General features: G+C 47.5%; 1 protein-coding gene across 1 annotated transcript in view; it reads right to left on the reverse strand.

The window, feature by feature from the left end:
• Nucleotides 1-14,119: 14,119 nt before the first annotated feature.
• The window catches only part of EMP2 (epithelial membrane protein 2), a 43,847-nt gene continuing 37,905 nt past the window's right edge, over nt 14,120-20,061 (reverse strand). Inside the window, exons 4-5 of the mRNA XM_061152807.1 lie at nt 18,701-18,847; nt 14,120-17,641 (exon numbers count right to left, since the gene is read on the reverse strand). Coding sequence (XP_061008790.1) covers nt 17,454-17,641; nt 18,701-18,847 — 335 coding nt within the window. The 3' untranslated portion in view covers nt 14,120-17,453. The remainder of the gene's footprint in view (nt 17,642-18,700; nt 18,848-20,061) is intronic.

The raw sequence follows: 20,061 nt of genomic DNA on the forward strand, positions 1-20,061 counted from the left end.
GAGGCCATGGGGTCGCAGAGTCGGACACAACTCAGTGACTGAGCACCACCACCACCAGGCTACAGGGGAATGCAAACCGAAGCACAGCTAAGAAGACAGAGACGTGGCGGCCGCCTTGTTAAACCCTGTCCCGCGTCACCAACTCAGGGTCGGAGCAGGAATGTGGATGCCACACTCGGCTCAGCGGCATTCCTCTCTGCACGACACGGCGGCCCGTCATGGCAACTGAACTTCCCCTTCTGACCAAAAGAAGCTGTTATATTTCAGGGAACCCTGTGCCAAGGTCCAGGCTCACATCGCTTTGCTCTCCTGTGCAATTCACCTCTGGAATTACACCGCTCTCCTTCTACAAACACGGAGCGACCCTTCTTTCCTGGTTCCTCCCGTCTCTGTTTGCGATAGTTGATGACAAATATTGAGCTAATGTGCAGTTTAAGCTTCGGGACCAGGAACATCCCATACTGCTCAGAGACAGGTCAGGGCCCACAGTGTGGCAGGCTGTCATTGGCTTCATCCTGTTTCCTCCAATGCTGTGACCTGTTGTGGGCCTGGCGGCCTCCTCAAGGATGCCAACTACCGTATTTCCTGGTATATAAAGCCCTACCGCAGAGGTGGTTCCCAGCTGGGGGCAGTTTTGCCTTCCCTCCCCAGGGGACATCTGGCAATGTCTGGAGACAGTTTGTGTGTGCATGCATGCATGCATGCTAAGTCGCTTCAAGTCGTGTTCAACTCTTTGCGACCCTATAAACTGTAGACCACCAGGCTCTTCCGTCTGTGGGATTCTCCAGGCAAGAATAATGGAGTGGGTTCTCATGCCCTCCTCCAGGGGATCTTCCTACCCCAGGGATCAAACTCACATCTCCTGCGGCTCCTGTGTTGCAGCTGGAGCCACCGGCAAAGCTCCAAAGGCAGTTTCAGTCAGTCAGTTCAGTTGCTCAGTCGTGTCCGACTCTTTGCGACGCCATGGACTGCAGTATGCCAGGCTTCCCTGTCTATTACCAACTCCTGGAGCTTGATCAAACTCATCTCCATCGAGTTGGTGCTGTCATCCAAACATCTCATCCTCTGTTGAACCCTTCTCTTCCTGCCTTCAATCTTTCCCAGCATCAGGGTCATTTCAAATGAGTCAGTTCTTTGCATCAGGTGCCCAAATTATTGGAGTTTCAGATTCAGCATCAGTCTGTCCAATGAATATTAAGGACTGATTTCCTTTAGGATGGACTGGTTGGATCTCTTTGCAGTCCAAGGGACTCTCAAGAGTCTTCTCCAACACCACAGTTCAAAAGCATCAATACTTCAGTGCTTGGCTTTTTTTATAGTCCAACTCTCCCATCCATACATGGCCACTGGAAAAACCATAGCTTTGACTAGGTGGACCTTTGTTGGCAAAGTAATGTCTCTGCTTTTTAATATGCTGTCTAGGTTGGTCATAACTTTCCTTCCAAGGAGTAAGCGCCTTTTAATTTCATGGCTGCAATCACCATCTGCAGTGATTTTGGAGCCCACGGAAATAAAGTCTGTCACTGTTTCCATTGTTTCCCCATCTATTTGCCATGAAGTGATAGAACCGGATGCCATGATCTTAGTTTTTTGAATGTTGAGTTTAGAGCCAACTTTTTCATGCTCCTCTTTCACTTTCAAGAGGCCCTTTAGTTCTTCTTTGCTTTCTGCCTTAACGGTGGTGTCATCTGCATATCTGAGATTATTGATATTTTTCCTGGCAATCTTGATTCCAGCTTGTGCTTTATCCAGTCCAGCATTTCGCATGATGTACTCTGCATATGTTAACTAAGCAGGGTGACAATATACAGCCTTGATGTACTCCTTTCCCAATTTGGAACCAGTCCATTTTTCCATGTTTGATTCTAACTGTTGCTTCTTGACATGCATACCAATTTCTCAGGAGGCAGGTCAGGTGGTCTGGTATTCCCATCTCTTTCAGAATTTTCCACAGTTTATTGTGATCCACACATTTTGTGGGATCCAAAATCACTGCAGATGATGACTGCAGCCATGAAATTAAAAGAAACTTACTCCTTGGAAGGAAAGTGATGACCAACCTAGATAGCATATTAAAAAGCAGAGACATTACTTTGCCAACAAAGGTCCGTCTGGTCAAGGCTATGGTTTTTCCAGTGGTCATGTATGGATGTGAGAGTTGGACTATAAAGAAAGCTGAGTGCTGAAAAATTGATGCTTTTGAACTATAGTGTTGGAGAAGACTCTTGAGAGTCTCTTGGACTGCAAGGAGATCCAACCAGTCCATCCTAAAGGAGATCAGTCCTATGTGTTCATTGGAAGGACTGATGCTGAAGCTGAAACTCCAGTACTTTGACCACCTCATGCAAAGAGTTGACTCATTGGAAAAAGCCCTGATGCTGGGAGGGATTGGGGGCAGGAGGAGAAGGGGACGACAGAGGATGAGATGGTTGGATGGAATCACCAACTCGATAGACATGGGTTTGAGTAAACTCTGGGAGTTGGTGATGGACAGGGAGACCTGGCATGCTGTGATTCATGGGGTCGCAAGAGTCAGACATGAATGAGCGACTGAACTGAACTGAACTGATTGTGATCCACACAGTCAAAGGCTTTGGCATAGTAAATAAAGCAGAAATAGATGTTTCTCTGGAACTCTCTTGCTTTTTCAATGATCCAACAGATGTTGGCAATTTGATCTCTGGTTCCTCTGCCTTTTCTAAGTCCAGCTTGAACATCTGGAAGTTCACGGTTCAGGTATTGCTGAAGCCTGGCTTGGAGAATTTTGAGCATTACTACTAGCGTGTGAGATGAGTGCAACTGTGCAGTAGTTTGAGCATTCTTTGGCAATGCCTTTCTTTGGGATTAGAATGAAAACTGAACTTTTCCAGTTCTGTGGCCACTGCTGAATTTTCCAGATTTGCTGACATATTGAGTGCAGCACTTTCACAGCATCATCTTTTAAGATTTGAAATAGCTCAACTGGAATTCCATCACCTCCACTAGCTTTGTTCATAGTGATGCTTCATAAGGCCCACTTGACTTTGCATTCCAGGATGTCTGGCTCTAGGTGAGTGATCACACCATCGTGGTTATCTGGATCATGAAGATCTTTTTGGGCATAGTTCTGTGTATTCTTGCCACCTCTTCTTAATAACTTCTGCTTCTGTTAGGTCCATGCCATTTCTGTCCTTTATTGGGCGCATCTTTGCCTGAAATGCTCCCTTGGTATCTCTAATTTTCTTGAAGAGATCTCTAGTCTTTCCCTTTCTGTTGTGTGCTTAGTCACTCAGTCATGTAGACTCTTTGCGACCCCATGACCCCATGGACTGTAACCCCCTCTGCCCAGGGGGATTCTCCAGGCAATAATACTGGAGTGGGTTGCCATTTCCTCCTCCAAGCCCATTCTATTGTTTTCCTCTATTTCTTTGCATTGATCGCTGAGGAAGGCTTTCTTATCTCTCCTTGCTATTCTTTGGAACTCTGCATTCAGATGGGTATATCTTTCCTTTTCTCCTTTGCCTTTTCTCCTTCTGCCTTTCACTTCTCTTCTTTTCACAGCCTCCTAAGACAACTGTTTTGCCTTTTTGCATTTCTTTTTCTTGGGGATGGTCTTGATCCCTGCCTCCTGTACAAATTCATGAACCTTCATCCATAGTTCTTCAGGTCCCCTGTCTCTCAGATCTAATCCCTTGAATTGATTTGTCACTTCCACTGTATAACCATAAGGGATTTGATTTAGGTCATACCTGAATGGTTTAGTGGTTGTCCCTACTTTCTTCTCTTTAAGTCTGAATTTTGCAATAAGGAGTTCATGATCTGAGCCACAGTCAGCTCCTGGTCTTGTTTTTGCTGACTGTATAGAGCTTCTCCATCTTTGGTTACAAAGAATATAATCAATCTGATTTTGGTATTGACCATCTGGTGATGTCCACGTGTAGAGTCTGCTCTTGTGTTGTTGCAAGAGGGTGTTTGCTATGACCAGTGCGTTCTCTTGGCAAAACTCTGTTAGCCTCTGCCTGCTTCATTCTGTACTCCAAGACCAAATTTGCGTGTTACTCCAGGTATCTCTTGACTTCCTACTTTTGCATTCCAGTCCCCTAATAATGAAAACAACAACTTTTTTGGGTGTTAGTTCTAGAAGGTCTTGCAGATCTTCATAGAACCGTTCAGCTTCTTCAGCATTACTGATTGGGGCATAGACTTGGATTACTGTGATATTAAATGGTTTGCCATGGAAATGAACAGAAATCATTCTGTCATTTTTAAGATGGCACCCAAGTACTGTATTTCAGACTCTTGTTGACTATGAGGGCTACTCCATTTCTTGTAAGGGATTCTTGCACACAGTAGTAGATATAATGGTCATCTGAATTAAATTCACCCATCCCAGTCCACTTTAGTTCACTGATTCCTAAAATGTCAATGCTCATTCTTGCCATCTCTTGTTTGACCACTTTCAATTTACTTTGAATCATGGGCCTAACATTCCAGGTTCCTATGCAATATTGTTCTTTACAGCATCCAACTTTACTTTCATCACCAGTCATGTCGACAACTGGGTGTTGTTTTTGCTTTGGCTCCTTCTCTTCATTCTTTCTGTAGTTATTTCTCCCTCTTCTCCAGTAGCATATTGGGCACCTACCAACCTGGGGAGTTCCTCTTTCAGTGTCATATCTTTTTGCCTTTTCATGCTATTCATGGGGTTCTCAAGGCAAGGATACTGAAGTGGTTTGCCATTCCCTTCTCCAGTGGACCACGTTTTGTCAGAACTCTCCACCACTGTCTTGGGTGGTCCTACATGGCATGGCTTATAGTTTCGTTGAGTTAGACAAGGCTGTGGTGCATGTGATCAGTTTGATTAGTTTTCTCTGATTGTGGTTTTCATTCTGTCTGCCCTCTGATAAGGATAAGAGGCTTATGGACACTTCCTGATGGGAGAGACTGACTGTGGGGGAAACTGGGTCTTGTTCTGATAGGCGGGGCATCCTCAGTAAATCTTTAATCCAATTTTCTGTTGATGGGCGGGGCTGTGTCCCCTTCCTATTATTTGACCTGAGACCAAACTATGGTGGGGGTAAAGAAGATAATGGCCTCCTTCAAAAGGTCCCGTGAAGCACTGCTGCGCTCGGCGCCCCTGACCCTGCAGCAGGCCAACGCTGACCCACACCTGTGCCGGAGACTCCTGGACACTCACAGGCAAGTCTGGGTCAGTCTCTCGTGGGGTCACTGCTCCCTTCTCCTGGGTCCTGGTGCACAAGGTTCTGTTTGCGCCCTCCAAGAGTCTGTTTCCCCAGGCCTGTGTGAGTTCTGGAATCAAATCCCACTGGCTTCCAAAATCAAATTCCCTGGAGGTTGTCAGTCCCTTTGCCAGATACCCAGGTTGGGAAATCTGTTGTGGGTCCTAGAACTTTCTTAACAGTGTGAGAATTTATTTGGTATTTGGTTCTGCAGTTTGTGGGTCTCGGTGGGGGCTCTGGGTCCTGGTGCACACGAGGTTTTGTTTGAGCCCTCCGAGCGTCTCTGGTGGGTATGGGGTTTGATTCTAAATGTGATTTCGCCCCTCCTACCACCTTGCTGGGGCTTCTCCTTTGCCCTTGGACATGGGGTATCTTTTTTCCGTTGCATCCAACATTCTCCTGTCGATGGTTGTTCAGCAGTGTGTTGTAATTTTGGAGTTCTTGCAGGAGAAGATGAGTGCACATCCTTCTGCTCTGCCATGTCATGTGTGCCCCCCATCCTCATAGAAAGTTTATTTATTATACATAGTATTTACATTTCAAGAAGTTGGCTCAGAGTTTGGGATGAATATGCAGCCTTATATAATTTTCATAATTTAAAATAATGTGAAATACACTTTCTGTGAAGGTTCTTGTATTAATACCATAAAGTCTGATTTTCAGAAATGAAATTATTGGAATTAAGTGGGACATGCCTATCTACACATAGGAAGTAAAGTCAGAAAGAGAGTTAAATCTGCACTCCTGCCCAGACATAGAAGTCCGACCAACTTGAGCTCGCCTCTGAAGCAGTTTAGGTTGTCTCAATTGAGCGGTGCAGTTGGCATCTAGTGGGTGGAGGCCAAGGATGCTGCTAAACGCCTGACGTGCACAGAACAGCCCTCGCGGCAGAGAATTTCCTGGCCCCCAGCGTCAACTGTGCAGTGTTGAGAAACCCTCATATATAATGTGGAGCTCTTTCAAGGAAAATCTGCAAGAAAACATTCACAAGTACTTTTCATAATACAATTATTCAAAATGACTTCAAAGTGGTTCTGCACTTAAAATATCTTCTTTTTAAGCAAGAACAGTAAATTCTACCCTGACATCCAGCTGCAAACTGTAAATCTCCTTCAATGTTGTCATATTCTACTGGCTAAAAAGAGTACGGATTTTAAAACTGAGCTGAAAATTAATAACTTGAGCTCAATGAAAACAGCTACCCAGCCATGCCCTGGTAGTAATAGATTAAACTGTCAAGCAGTGAGGAATAACTCACATTAGCTTTTATCAGCTGTCTTGCATCCGGCTACATTGGACGTGAAAAAAAAGTCTTTGCTTTATGGCTTTATATGCTAAGTCGCTAAGTCATGTCCGACTCTTTGAGATCCCATGGATTTGCAACCCTCCCGGCTCCTCTGTTGGTGAGATTTTCCAGGCAAGAAGACTGGAGTGGGTTGTCGCTTTCTCCTCCAGGATTACGGTACACGTTTAGTGCTTTCTTGTTCTGTTGTGTTGCCACAAACCACCACTAGAGGGTGGTAGTATTACCTTCTCTTTCACCCTGGCCACTTGGCCTTTCAGAAGCAGGATAAAGTTTGGACACATGTTCTGGATGGAGGAGTAGAGATTCATATTCACGTCTAAATGTAAAATACTTCTTGTTCCAGTATTTACCTCCAAATGTAAAATGAAAACCCATCTGACTTGTGTACATAGGGCCTGATCCCTTAAAATAATAGTTAGCAGACTTTTTATGATCGTCAGAATAAACTGAAGGGCTTATAAAAACCAGATTCTGAGTCATGCTCTTAGAGATTTAACAGGCTTAGTTTAGAATCTGCACTTTCACAAATATTCCATGTGTGTGTTAAACAATTCAACTGTTTCACATACACATGTAAACACACACACACACACACACACACACAAACACACACACACACACACTTCTCCATTTTGTGACCCTAACGGAAGCCTGTGGTAATAGATTTGCTAATTCTTTGCTTCTACCCTCGTCTCTGTATTCCTTTCCCTGAAGGAGGGAGCTGATTTCACCTCCTATGAACCTGGGTAAGATTTGTAACCTGCTTGGCCAACAGAAGGCAGAAAATAATGGTATCTTAATTGCAAGCTTAAGAGGCTTTATGTTGCACTTGCTCTCCTGCATCTCTGCCATCACTGAGACGATACCTGAGTCAGTCTGATACAGGACAGGAGACCTAGGAATGAGGTTGAGTTGCCCCAGTCACTTCAGCCAAGGGCATTACCAGCCAACACCCAGACCCGTGAGCATATCCAGCCAAGGTCAGCATACCTGCCCATCCAAACCCTAGCTGGTCCCAGACACGTGAACAGCAAACACTGATTGTTGTATGGCTTGTGGCTGTGGTTGAGCAGCAGTAGCTAACTCACCTGCTATCTTGCAAGCATCCCCCGTCAATCAAGGGCTTCCCTGGTGTCTCAGACGGTACAAATCTGTCTGAAAATGCAGGAGACCCGGGTTCGATCCCTGGGTCAGGAAGATCCCCCGGAGAAATGGGAACCCACTCCAGTATTCTTGCCTGGAGAATCCCATGGACAGAGGAGTCTACAGTCCATGGGGGTCACAAAGTGTCAGACACGACTGAGCGACGAAGCACGCATGCACTGTCAATCAAAGCAGGTGACTTTTGGGGAGATCAGAGACAAAGGGAAAGGCTCTGCCTCCTTGCTGTACTTAACTGCTCTTCCCATCACTTTCCCACCAATAAAATGAGCACACCAGGGTCTGCCCTCTCTGTTGGGTGGGAGGTCACAAGAATCAAATGATACAGTTCATACGAAGGCCCTTTGTAAGCTGAAGTTCTGGGTATGTCTGGAAGCACAGTCTCCCCCACATGGTGACAGGTCTTGGATGAGCACTGTTGCATTATCTTGTTTCATCCTCACGCCCCTGTATACAGACTGGAATCGCCCACTCCTTCCCGCCCTCAGCTCTCCTGGTCTCAGCTTCAATGTCATCTCATCACTGAGTCCTCACCCAGCCCAGGCTGCTCTCTTTATAACACACTATTTCCTTCACAGATTATATCCCAAGTTGTAGTTTTTTCCTGTTTGCAAACTTCTTGAAAATTTAGTTCAATTGGAGGATATTTGCTTTACAATGTTGTGCTGGTTTCTGCTGCTGATTTGTAATTTTACTTATCCTTTTCCTCGTTTATTGTCTGCTCCCCCTCCCCCATGACAACGTAGGCTCCGTGGGTGCCTGGGGCTATTCTGTGTGGTACAACCTCTCTCGGTGCCTAGTCCGATGTGTGGACCATGGTAGGTGCTCCACAAATATTCAGGGAAGGAGAGGCCCAGGGACTAAGTATCATCCTGGTTATGTAGATTAGGCCATGAGGTTTAAAGAGTCTAAGTACCTGACTCAAGCCTCTTGTCTTCTAATTGCCCAGTCAGGTCGGAACTCCGGTTTACATTGCCTCCCAGGGAAGATTTGGTTGGTTGCAGAAGTCCCGGGCCAAGGCTTTGGATGGGGGCAAGGAAAGCAATGATCAGAACAGAAAAAGGCAGATGAAAGCTCCTGCCCCATGGGTGATGAGTCAGAAACCTCAGCTTCTTAAAGCCAGAGAGGCTCTGTAATTAGTGAGCTCCGGACACCTGGCGGGGCTGCCTCTCCCGCAGGCCATCTGTGCGCGGCTGCACAACGCGCTTCCTGCTGCCCCTTCCACCCGGAGCCCTGCACGCCCAGAAGCTCGAGGGGGAGCTGAGTTCAGAGGAGGGAGAGAGGATGGGCTTTCTTGGAAGCTGAGAGCATCTGATCATACACCCAAGTGTGGCTAAACCAAAATACTTGTTTCTTTTCTTTTACTTTTTTTTTTTTGACATAAAGTGTGGCATGCAGGATCTCAGCTCCCTAACTAGGATGGAACTTACCCCCTCTGCAGTGGAAGCGGGAGTCTTAACCACTGGACCGCCAGGAAGTTCCCAAAATATATATTTCTAATTTCCTGTTGCATCGGGATGTCCTACAAGGTCAACTTGAGAGAGGAAACCCAGATCAGACGGAGGAGACGGAGGAAATCCAACAAGGGAGAACAAAGCATGCATGTGAATTCCCTTACACCAGTGAGGACATCAGAGTTCACGCTCTCTGGTATTACACATGTCCTCCCCCAATGCAGGGCCTCCCTGGAGGCTCAGATGTTAAAGAATATGCCTGTAATGTAGGAGACCCGGGTTCAATCCCTGGGTTGGGAAGATCCCCTGGAGAAGGAAATGGCAACCCACTCCACTATTTTTGCCTGGAGAATCCCATGGACAGAGGAGCCTGGCCGGCTACAGTCCATGGGGTTGCAGAGTCGGACACATGCCTCCAATGCACCCATATAAGAAAGACAAGATGGGAGGGGGTTGTGGTAGGTAGAATCATGGCCCACCCCTCAAAGATGTCCACTTTCGAGTCCCAGAAGCTGTGATGTGTTACTTTACATGGCAAAGAGACTTTGAAAATGTGATTAAGTTAAGAATCTTGAGATGGGAAGTTTATCCTGGATTATCAGGGCGAGCCCAGTGTGATCACAGGGTCCTGGGAGGTCAGAGAGAAGAGAAGATGCTTTGAAGATGGAGGGAGGGGCCATGCACCAAGGAATGCAGGTGGATTTAGACACACACTCCCAAAGGGAAGAAATGGATTCTTCCCCTGGAGCTTCTAGAAGGCACCAGCCCTGCCAACACCCAACGAAACTAATTTGAGATTTCTGACCTGCCGTAATGTGAGATAATAAATTTATGTTGTTTTAAAGACACTAAGGTTGTGGTGATCTCTTAAAGCAGCACCAGGAAACTATGACAGGTTTGAAAGTAAACTACGAGGCAAATAGTCCAGTGGTAGCCAACAGATTTACCTGGTACCTGAAGTCACATCACGAAAGAGGAAGTTATCCTTTTCTGTTCACTTACTGAGTAGATCAAGTAGGTATGGCCCTGATCATTTTAAACAGCTACACTTCTGATACTAACCTCCTTAGATTCACTTAGATACTTAGCTTCACTCAGTCTCACTTGTGGCACGCAGGACCTTCAATCTTTAGTTGCAGTATGTGAACTCCAAGTTGTGGCATGAGATCTAGTTCCCTGACCAGGAATCAAACCTGGCCCCTCTGCACTGGCAGCACAGAGTCTCAGCCCCTGGACCACCAGGGAAGTCTCTAATCTCCTTTCTTAGTTAAGAATGAGCAAGGGGACTTCCTTGGTGGTCCAGTGGCTAAGACTCCACACTCCCAATGCAGGGGGCCCAGGTTTGATCCTTGGTCAGGGAACTAGATCCTACATGCTGCAACTATGACCTGGCACAGCCAAGTAAATAAATATATATACTTTAAGAAAATATATATTCTTTAAGAAAAAAAGACAGAGTAGTCCTCAGACTCAAAACCTCCTACTAACAACCATTTGAAATATGCATTTAATAACATTCTTAATTGTATCTCATTTTTGTTGCTCAGTTGTGTCCAACCCTTAGGAGCCCCATGGACTGTGTAGCAGGCTCCTCTGTCCATGGAATTTTCCAGGCAAGAATACTGGAGTGGGGGTGCCATTTCCTACTCCAGAGGATCTTCCCGAACCAGGAATCAAACCCACATTTCTTGCATCTCCTGCATTGGCAGGTGGATTCTTTACCACTAGTGCCAACTGGGAAGCCCATCTCATTTCTAACTGGGTCATTAATGACAACTGATGTTGGTCTCCAACTTTATGAATTTGAAATAAATTATAAATTTAGTTTTTCTCCTGAATAAATGCATTTATATAAAAGAGAGTTGATTTAAGGGGGAAAAAATGTCCAGTCAATGATAGTGCAAGATGTACATACCTACGAGCAAAGAGCATGCAGATGGCATATGGATCAATAACGTTTGGTAAACACTAGCTTAGCTGTGGGACAATAAGTGAGCTTCTAATGGCGTTTAGCAGGCACCAGCCTGTCTGCCCAGTGTCTGAATTTCCCTCTTTTGTTAGGGGCATTTCCTTCTTTCTGGGTCTTTGTGGGCTGCAAAACTTACCTCCCACTGTAGAAACTGGAGATGCTTGATAAGCATTTCCCAGCCTCCCTTGCAGCAAGGCCGTGGTCACGTGACCCAGTCTTCACCAATCAGATGCACTGTGCCCTGCTCTGCATCTAAAGCAGTCAGGGTAGCACAGATGCTTTGCATAAGATCAAGTTCTCTGTGCGAGCAGCATCATGTTGTGGGGACAGCCGTGGTTTCCTTAGAAAACTTTGTTCTGTGGGACCATCCGATGCAGTGTGGGGTGTTGGGGGTGTCTACCTGACTTCCTTTGAATAGATTTCTGATTTAACATTTTTTTTTCTATTTATATTTTGGCCACACGTGCAGCATGTGGGATCTTAGTTACCCAACCAGGGAGAGAACCCATCCCCCTCTGCATTGGAAGCACAGACCCTTAACCACTGAACCACGAGGGAAGTCCCTTCTTTTCTGTTAAGCCAGCCAAAGTCACTGTTGCTTGCAACTCAGGATCCTGACTGAAACAGAACGTGGGTGCTACAAGCCACAGACACGGTGGTGGAGCAGAGGGCAGCTGGGGCCCGCTTTCCAGGCTGGGAGGCAGTGGCCCAGGCATTGCTGTTGCAAAACCTTTGTTTACACCAGGGTTTGGAAGCTTTCTGTAAAGGGCCAGCTAGTCAGGGTTTCACACTTAGGTCCATATGGTCTCTTCTGCAGTTGCGCAAGTCTGCCTTTGACAGCAGCCTGGAATACCATGCAAATTAGTGGGCGTGGCTATGTGCCAATAATACTGTGTTTAGAAAATCAAGCAGTTGCCTGGATTTGGCCCATGGACCATGGTTTAACCCTGGTTTAAACTGTCACCTATTTCACATGAACCATGTACCCGTGGATGTTGTGAGCATCAGAAAAACTTGTAGAAACACATCAGGACACTCCTGTGACAAAAAGTCAATCTTGGGCCAAAGATGGTTCATTTAATGACAAAAATGGAAGAAAATATGGCTTTACTGAGATTCTTTCTGCCTGAGACTGGCAATCTAAATTGGTGGAGAATCCAGTGATTGGGAGATTTACAGGGATAAGCAAGTCAGATTCGGAAATAGAGGCTGGTAAACTTTATTTGTCAAGGGCCAGATAATAAATGTTTTAGGTGTTACCGGTCACATACATTCTCTTTTTTGCATTTTTAAAATAACTCTTTTTAAAAAATTATTTATTTATTTAATTTTTACTGCTCTGGGTCTTCATTGCTACACGTGGGCTTTCTCTAGCTGCGGTGAGCAGGGGCTACTCTCACTGCGTTGCATGGGCTTATTGTTGCAGCGGCTTCTCTTGCTACGGAGCACGGGTTCTAGAGCGCACAGGCTCACTTAGTTGTGGCACACAGGCTTAGCTGGCCTGCAGCATGTGAAATCTTCCCGGACCAGGGATTGAACCCACGAACCCTGCATTGGCAGGTGAATTTTTAACCACTAGGACCACCAGGAAGCCCCAAATAACTCTTGAAGAATGAAAAGGCATTCTGCATTTGAGGACCACAAAAACGCAGGGCTTTGGCCAGCAAGCCAGTAGTTTGCTAAGCCCTGGTCCAGACTAAGGGTTTGCGGTGTGGAGGCAAAAAGCTGGGCAGAAGATATATGGGGTGATAGGAAGATATGTCAGATCCTGTAGCATTCTTCATCAAAGGATCAGCCTGGGGACACGGCTTGGACTGAAGGCTTGAAGAGACTGAAGCATAAGACTGAGAGGTGGGAATTCTCAGGTCCAAAGATGAAGTCCATCTCATTCATTAAGACCATAAAGCAAAACCACCCTACTCTGCTGCTACTGGATCCCTGACTGTCAACATGTGTGTGATAATAAATGTTTGTTGTTTAAAAAGTCCACATGAGAGCTCTGACTGGCTTAAGCCTTCCGTGGTCAGAGGAACTGAGGGCCTTCAACCCCCAGGTACCACTGAGACCCTTTGTACCCACAAGAAGGAGGAAAGGGCCTCCTCCCCACGCCCACCTTAGATATGGCCTCGGAGGACTGTGGACTAGAGAGATCGTCACGCTGAGCGGAACCAAACAAATCCTGCATTGACAAACCCCTGGTCTTACTCCCACCATGGAAGGGAGTTCTTGGAACTGGTAACTGGCAGGGAAACCATGCATGGACCACTGGGCACTGATGCTTATCCTGCTCATCCATTTTCCAAACCGGATCATTTATTGTAGACCTCCTGCTCCTTTCTCCCTATTCCACACTGGGTGCCTTTGGGAGCCTACGACGACTCTAAGTCACAGGTTGCTGGGCCGTAAGGAGCCACACTGGGCCTGATGGATATCAACACATCACCAAGTGACCCTGGAGTGGTTGTGACTTCAGGGTGTGTGCCTCCTGGCAAGGGGTATGATTCATTTCATGAATGTATAACTTTTGACTACTTTTGGCATTCCTTAGGGAAAAGTGAAAGCTCTGCTTTAATTTTTCTTTTTTTTTTTGGGGGGGCGGGGGGAGAGTGTGCTTTTATGATAATCTTCTTTTCATCATCACCCAACCCTTTAAAGCAGAAGTCTTTTAAATACAAACTGAAGAACAGGACTGGCTACATAACTTGTGGAGACCATCGTAAAAGGAAAACGTGGGGCTGTTTGTCCAGATATCATTAAGAATTTTAAGATGGTGCTAGCCGATCATTAACCAAGCGTGGGGCCCTTTGAGGTGTGGGCAGGCTCCTCTGTCATTCATCCAGAAAGCTGGCCCATGAAAGCAGCAGATAGACTGAGAAACCCTCCTATGACCAACTTTCAGCCCCTCCCAGCTCTCTGCACAAGCCACACGTTAGGACCCTGCCACTCAACATGGCAGCTTCTTCCTCTAGATGTTGGCAGCGTTGGGAACACTGGAGTCTACTGCTCTGGGTAATCTGGTTTTAAACTTTATTTTTCAATGTACAGTTTCAGATTATACAAAACATAGAAAATGGACTACTTTAAAGGCACATTAAGTAGAAAGTATCTAACTACTCTTAAAGTCACATTTGTCCCCAAATCAAAATTCAAACTTAACCTCCACACCTTTCCCTAGCATCTCCCCATCACCACTGCACCCCCCCCCACCCCGCCAATATACAAAACTGTCCAACTTGCTGTATTGTAAGTAATCTTTCAAATTAGCGAGTTTAGTAATTCCCATCCAGACAGATTTTAAATGAGGCTATAGCATCTATTCAAGCTCCCGCATTTAGTGTGCTTACATACAGGCCTGGGCGGTTAGGTTTCTTCATCACCAGTGAATACAGAGCATCCTAGGGCTTCATCCTGTGGATTAGGGATGCGCAGAGGCACACAACCCATTGCAGAGAACGTGGGGCCGGGTGGGGGGAAAATGTCTCCAATTTTCCTGTATTCAGGTATGAGTATATACATTCACGCGGAGCAACAAATGAAGCATTCTCCAAACTTATTTGAACAGAGACCCAAAGTAATTTTAATGCGAGTAACAAAAATGAGTTAGTCTGTCTTCATTCATAGCCCCTCAATGAATTACAGTACTTTATAAAAATGTCCTAAAATATGCAAACTACAGTTCCCTCAAATACAGCCATCATCAGTAATACATTTGGTCCTAATATTTGCCTCTTGGATGTCTTAGCTCATTGTCTCTGTTGTTGTCCTTGATTAACTGATCATGAGCACCAAGGGCTGAACCTACTGGTGGGTAAGAAGGCTGGGTACTGTCTCATGCCATCACTGCTTTTCCACCTCCCCAGGGCACATCACGTCGTGGGGGGAAAGGAAGCTCTGTTGCTTCACAAAACCTTGGCATCACAGATGGATGTGGGTGCTGAATGCTATACAGGAATAGTGGAGAGACTGGCCAGGGAAATCCATGGGTCATTTCAGATCCCACTCCTAGAACCTTTTGGAAAAGGAAATCCATTCATTGCTTGGGGATGAAGCTTTCTGAATTCTGGTTCTAAGGGGTTCTGCCTGTTTCCACTGTGGCTGTCAGGGGGTTATAGACAAGCCACCCGAGCAGAAAGCTTGGGGGCACTTACACCTACCTTCCTCCAGAAGGTGTGTGAAGCATCCCGCCAAGCCCAACGGTGTAGCCTGCACTCCTACCCCAAACAGGACTAATGAGAGTTTTCCAGAGGCAGGAAGTGATCATCTGGCCCCATGCCCCACTGTGCCGGTGGCCTCTCTGCAGGGAGGGGAGCCCTGTCTCAGGCAGGATGTCTGGATAGGCCTATGTTTTCAGAGCCTTGCACAGTGCTTGGAACACAGCATTTAGTATTCTGCTGAAACTGAATGCAGTCAACGGGTAGATGGAGAGAAAACCTGATCCTGCATGAAAGAGGTATCCATGGAGACCCTGGATGACTTAAACCAGACATTTCCCCAGCTCCACAGGAAGTGGGCTGACGCTTCATTTAGCAGGAGGTCATTTACACGGCACCAGTGCTGACATGCGCAGACGGGTCCCAGGCACACCTCCCAGCAGCAGGCTCTCAGCACGGGAGGGAACAGGGAGTGAGGGGCAAAGGGCTTCTCCCATAGTCACGTCCTGGGGTCCCCGTGCTGCCCCCCACCTCACGGCGCTGAGGATCCTCCCAGAGCCCTACTCCTCCGTGCAGCCTCGGAGTCCCCGGCTGCACTTACCGGGACCCCGGCAGGCAGCGTCCCACGAAAGGCACGTGCACCCACTGAAGTGTGAGAACCACGGCAATCTGGGGCCCTCCCCGGGCTTCATTCTCTGTCAGGACCCTGGGCCCCTCCAGGGAAGGAAGCGTTCTCTGGCTGCCAGGCGGCCTGCGGGTCTCCATCCGCGCCACCTGCCTCGGCTGAGTGGAGCGATATTCAGGCTGATCTAAATCCTCCCGGAGCTTTTAAACCCAGGCAGGCACAGTGCGGGCCCCCGCCCATTCCATGGACCTCTCTTCTGAATCCTTGGTTGTGTTCTCAGCAACCTTCACCACTGTTTGTAATTCGTTTCCCTAATCGGTTTTTAATCTGTCTCCTCCGTTAGACAATGAGCCCCACGAGGAGACAGGCTGTCTGGACACGGTTTCCCCTGTGCCTGGCACAAACACTCCATCACTTATGTGGACGGATGAATGAATGGCGAACAGTCCTCTGTGACTCCAGAAGTGAGGCGTCGTAGGGGTCAGGCAGCCTTAGAAGGCAGAGCAGGAGGAGAAGGGAGAGGCCTTCTGAGTTAGGGTAGGGAGGAAGCTGTATCCTCCCCGCACCCCACTCCAGGGTGTTTGGCTGTCAGGATGCAAGCCCTGGGACTGGACTTTGGGTGGTCCAGATGTGAGCAGCTGTGGAAGGGGCAGTGAAGAATGAGCCACTGCTGGAGGCCAAGGTTTGGGCTTTCAGTGCAGTCTAGACCCACCTCCCCATCTCCACACGATGAGATCTTTAACATGTACGAGGCGGTTCTGCTCACCTGGCCCTGGGACAGCCACGGTCCTCAATTTTAAGGCACCTGAGCATCACCAAGAAGCTTGTTACAAATGCAGGTTCCCAGGCCCCATCCCCGAAGACTCTGATTCTGTAGGTCTAGGGAGGGACCCGGAGAGCCTGCATTTTACAAGGTGCCCAGGGGATCACGTGTGCGCCTAAATCAGACCCCCAGATTAAAGCTCACCTTCCTGAAGGCAAGCAGGTACACTGTCAGCAAACGTGGGTGGCACTTTCTGAAGCTAGTCCATGACAGGAGGGTTGGGGCTCTGGTCTGGATGTAGACAGAACACCGGGGGGTTTATACCCGTCTCTCATGTGGAACTTGGCTAGGCATCCAAGGAGGTTTTCTCCCGTACACGGACCCCGCTCCCCACCTTCCACCACTAAACACACGGATTTAGTACAGTGAAGCTGAGGTGACGGAGAGGGGCTCAGTGTGGCCCAAACCTAGGGGAAGATGCCCCCAAGACCTGGCTTTCTCGGCCTCTTGTCCATCCCATTACATCCCCGTGGTTAAGAAAGATCCTGCTGAACACTTTTGGATTTGAGCATTGCCAAGATTTTTGGCTTTGTCGTGTTGAGGCTTTCGGATGGGCGGGAGGTCTGAATTCCAGCCTTCATAGTCTAGTCTCTGATCTCAAGAATGTAAAAACTCCTCCTTTGGCTTTTAAAGGAAACAATGTGTTTGCTAGAAAAACCACACACACAAAAAAACTGATTATATACAAAACGGTTATCTGAACGTGGATTCTGAACCGCGGCGAAAGCCACCCAGCTCCTGGGCTCTACTTGCGCTTCCTCAGTATCAGATACATGAGGCCGCTGATGAAGGTGAACGCAAAGGCCACCCAGGCCAGGATGAAGGAGTAGCCGAAGCTGCCGCCCGACGTCTGGGCATACAGTTCTCTGTTGTGCTCGTGAATGTCTTTGCGCCGGTCTGTGTAAATGGAAGCTGCGATCATGACACACAGGCCTGTTGGAAGAAAGCCAGGGCCCAAATAAATCACAGACCACAGTGTGCACCGGGGACCCGAGAGGACTGTGGTCAGAGCTGAAGACAAACTTCAGGTTTTATTATTAGTAGGCATTTATTTTAGTCTCTTGGAAAGATTACAACTAGCATTTTGTGGCAGAATATTGCCCTGTAGCCATTCAGCTGCCCTTTCTTGCTGGCTGAATCCAGTGTTGTTTAGACAGCCAGCTACCCAACCCAGGGGGTCATAACTGCTCCAGGCCATGGGTCAGCCAGGCAGGAAGTAGTTTGCTTTGCAGGACACATACGGTCTCTATTGCAACTACTCATCCTGTCCTGTTTACTTGATATAGTTTATGGTTTTATATGTTCCAGTTCTGGTCACAGAAAATTCTACAGTAAAAGTTATTACACCCTGAAAAGAGGGAGACGAGAGAGGAGAAAGCATTTTTTGATGCTGTATTTTCCCTTGCTTACTGCTTTAGAAACTCTTAGGTCAGGATGAATGTCAAGAGCTGCAGCAGCCCTTTTGGGGCCATGAGGAAGTCATCACTGACACTCTGAAGGTGATGGCATGGAAGGATGGAAAGAATGGAGGGTTCCTGATGCTGCTGCTGAGCTGCCAAACCAACTCCGGCACCTTCCACCTTCAAGCTATTTGTTATATTAAAAAAGTAAAAGTTTTGTGTCTGAAGTCTTTGCTAATTGGATTTCTCTCTTAATCACAGCTGAAAACATCCCTACTGAACCATCAGCGTTCACAGATATTAGTGGTACAATGAGGCTAAGTACCCAGATTTTCCTTGGGGGGAGAGCTATGCCTCTCTCCTCGCTACCAAGACAGCAACTCCTACTTACCCTACAGATCCTAGCTCAGGCTTCACATTTTTAGGATGCCTTTCCTGACCCTCTAACTAAATCCAAACTCTGAAGTGCACAAAAATCCCAGCTGCTGACCCCTCCTTTCCAATTCCTCACCTGCCATGCTCCTCCCACCAGAATACTCATGGTTGGCTGGGAAGGGAGTGTTTATTCTGGGAAGCCCGTCATTTCACTTACAAGCCATGAGCTGGATGATGGAGGTTAAAACAAACCTCTCGCCCTGCTTAAGGCGGAAGAGTTGGAGCACGAAGATCAGAAAGGCGATGCAGCAGAGGATGGTGGACAGGATCATGGTGGCCTGGACCGCCTGCACCGTGGAGAAGTCTGTGGGGGAAGGGGCAAGAGTACGCGACTAAGGACCACAGACCACCTGGGCCCCTGGGGAGCACGGCAACAGCTCCAGAGCAGGGATGGTGGGAGCCAAGAGGTCACGAGGCTTCCATTGGCACAGAATGAGCACACGTGCAGCCAGTGGTCATCCCGACACCCACTCTGTCCACTTCACCAGATGAGCCCCAATGTCCTTATCTGGAAAATGGTGTGAGGACCACCCACTCTGCAGTCCTCCTGGTCTGGGTATTGCCCCCAGATGCCTGGCTCAATGTCGGTTTTTTTTAAGTACAAACTCTCAGATCCTGAAAGATTCTGGATCAAGAGGTTGGAATGGGGTGGGTTGGGTGGGGATTGGGGGTCCTGCACCTTATAAAGACCTCCAAAGAGATTCTTAGACATATGGGGCTCATGGGGCTGAGGGACCTTCTGAAAGTGCCCTGTCGATACAAAATACCCTCTAAATATGAGTATGAGCCTTGTGATTGTTATTCAGGAAAAGGAAAAGTGAGGGTCTTTTCAGATTAGCCTTAGTGATCAGGGCATGAAAGTTTGGGGCTTGGCACCGGGAAGTTTTAGGGGACAAAGGAGCTGGTCTCGGGTGGAGGGCACTGCATGTAGGAAAGACACAGCTGAGGCTGTGAAGAGGTCACGTGCATGCACTGGAGTCGCCTGTGTGGGTCTCAGTTTCCTCACCTGTAACATGGGGAGAGTAAGAGCTCCACTCCATCAGCAGGGGAAGGTGGAATGCTCGCAGCTATGTGAGGATTCCAGGCAGTGAGTGCATGCTCGTGTGTGTTCAGTTGTGTCTGACTCTTTGTAACCCCATGGACTGTAGCCCTCTGTCCCTGGGATTCTCCAAGCGAGAATACTGGAGTGGATTGCCATTGTTTTTTTCTCCAGGGGATCTTCCTGATCCAGGGATCAAACCCACATCTCCTGCACTGGCAGGTGGGTTCTTTACCACTGAGCCAGCAGGGATGCCAAGGATTCCAGGCAGTGCTGGCAGAAAGGGAGTCCTGTATAAGGGCTGGCTGTTACCACCAGGATGCAGCTGGTGAGGGGCACAGTGCCCAAAGCGGCAAAGGAAAACTTAAGGACAGATCTTTTTTTTTCCTTCAGTTTTGCTGAAAACTGACTGAAGGGAAGCATGATTTTTAAGTACTTAATCCACTCTTTGGGCTTCCCAGTGGCTCAGTGGTAAAGAA

This window comes from Dama dama, chromosome 10, assembly GCF_033118175.1.
Source record: "Dama dama isolate Ldn47 chromosome 10, ASM3311817v1, whole genome shotgun sequence".
Lineage (NCBI taxonomy): Eukaryota > Metazoa > Chordata > Mammalia > Artiodactyla > Cervidae > Dama > Dama dama.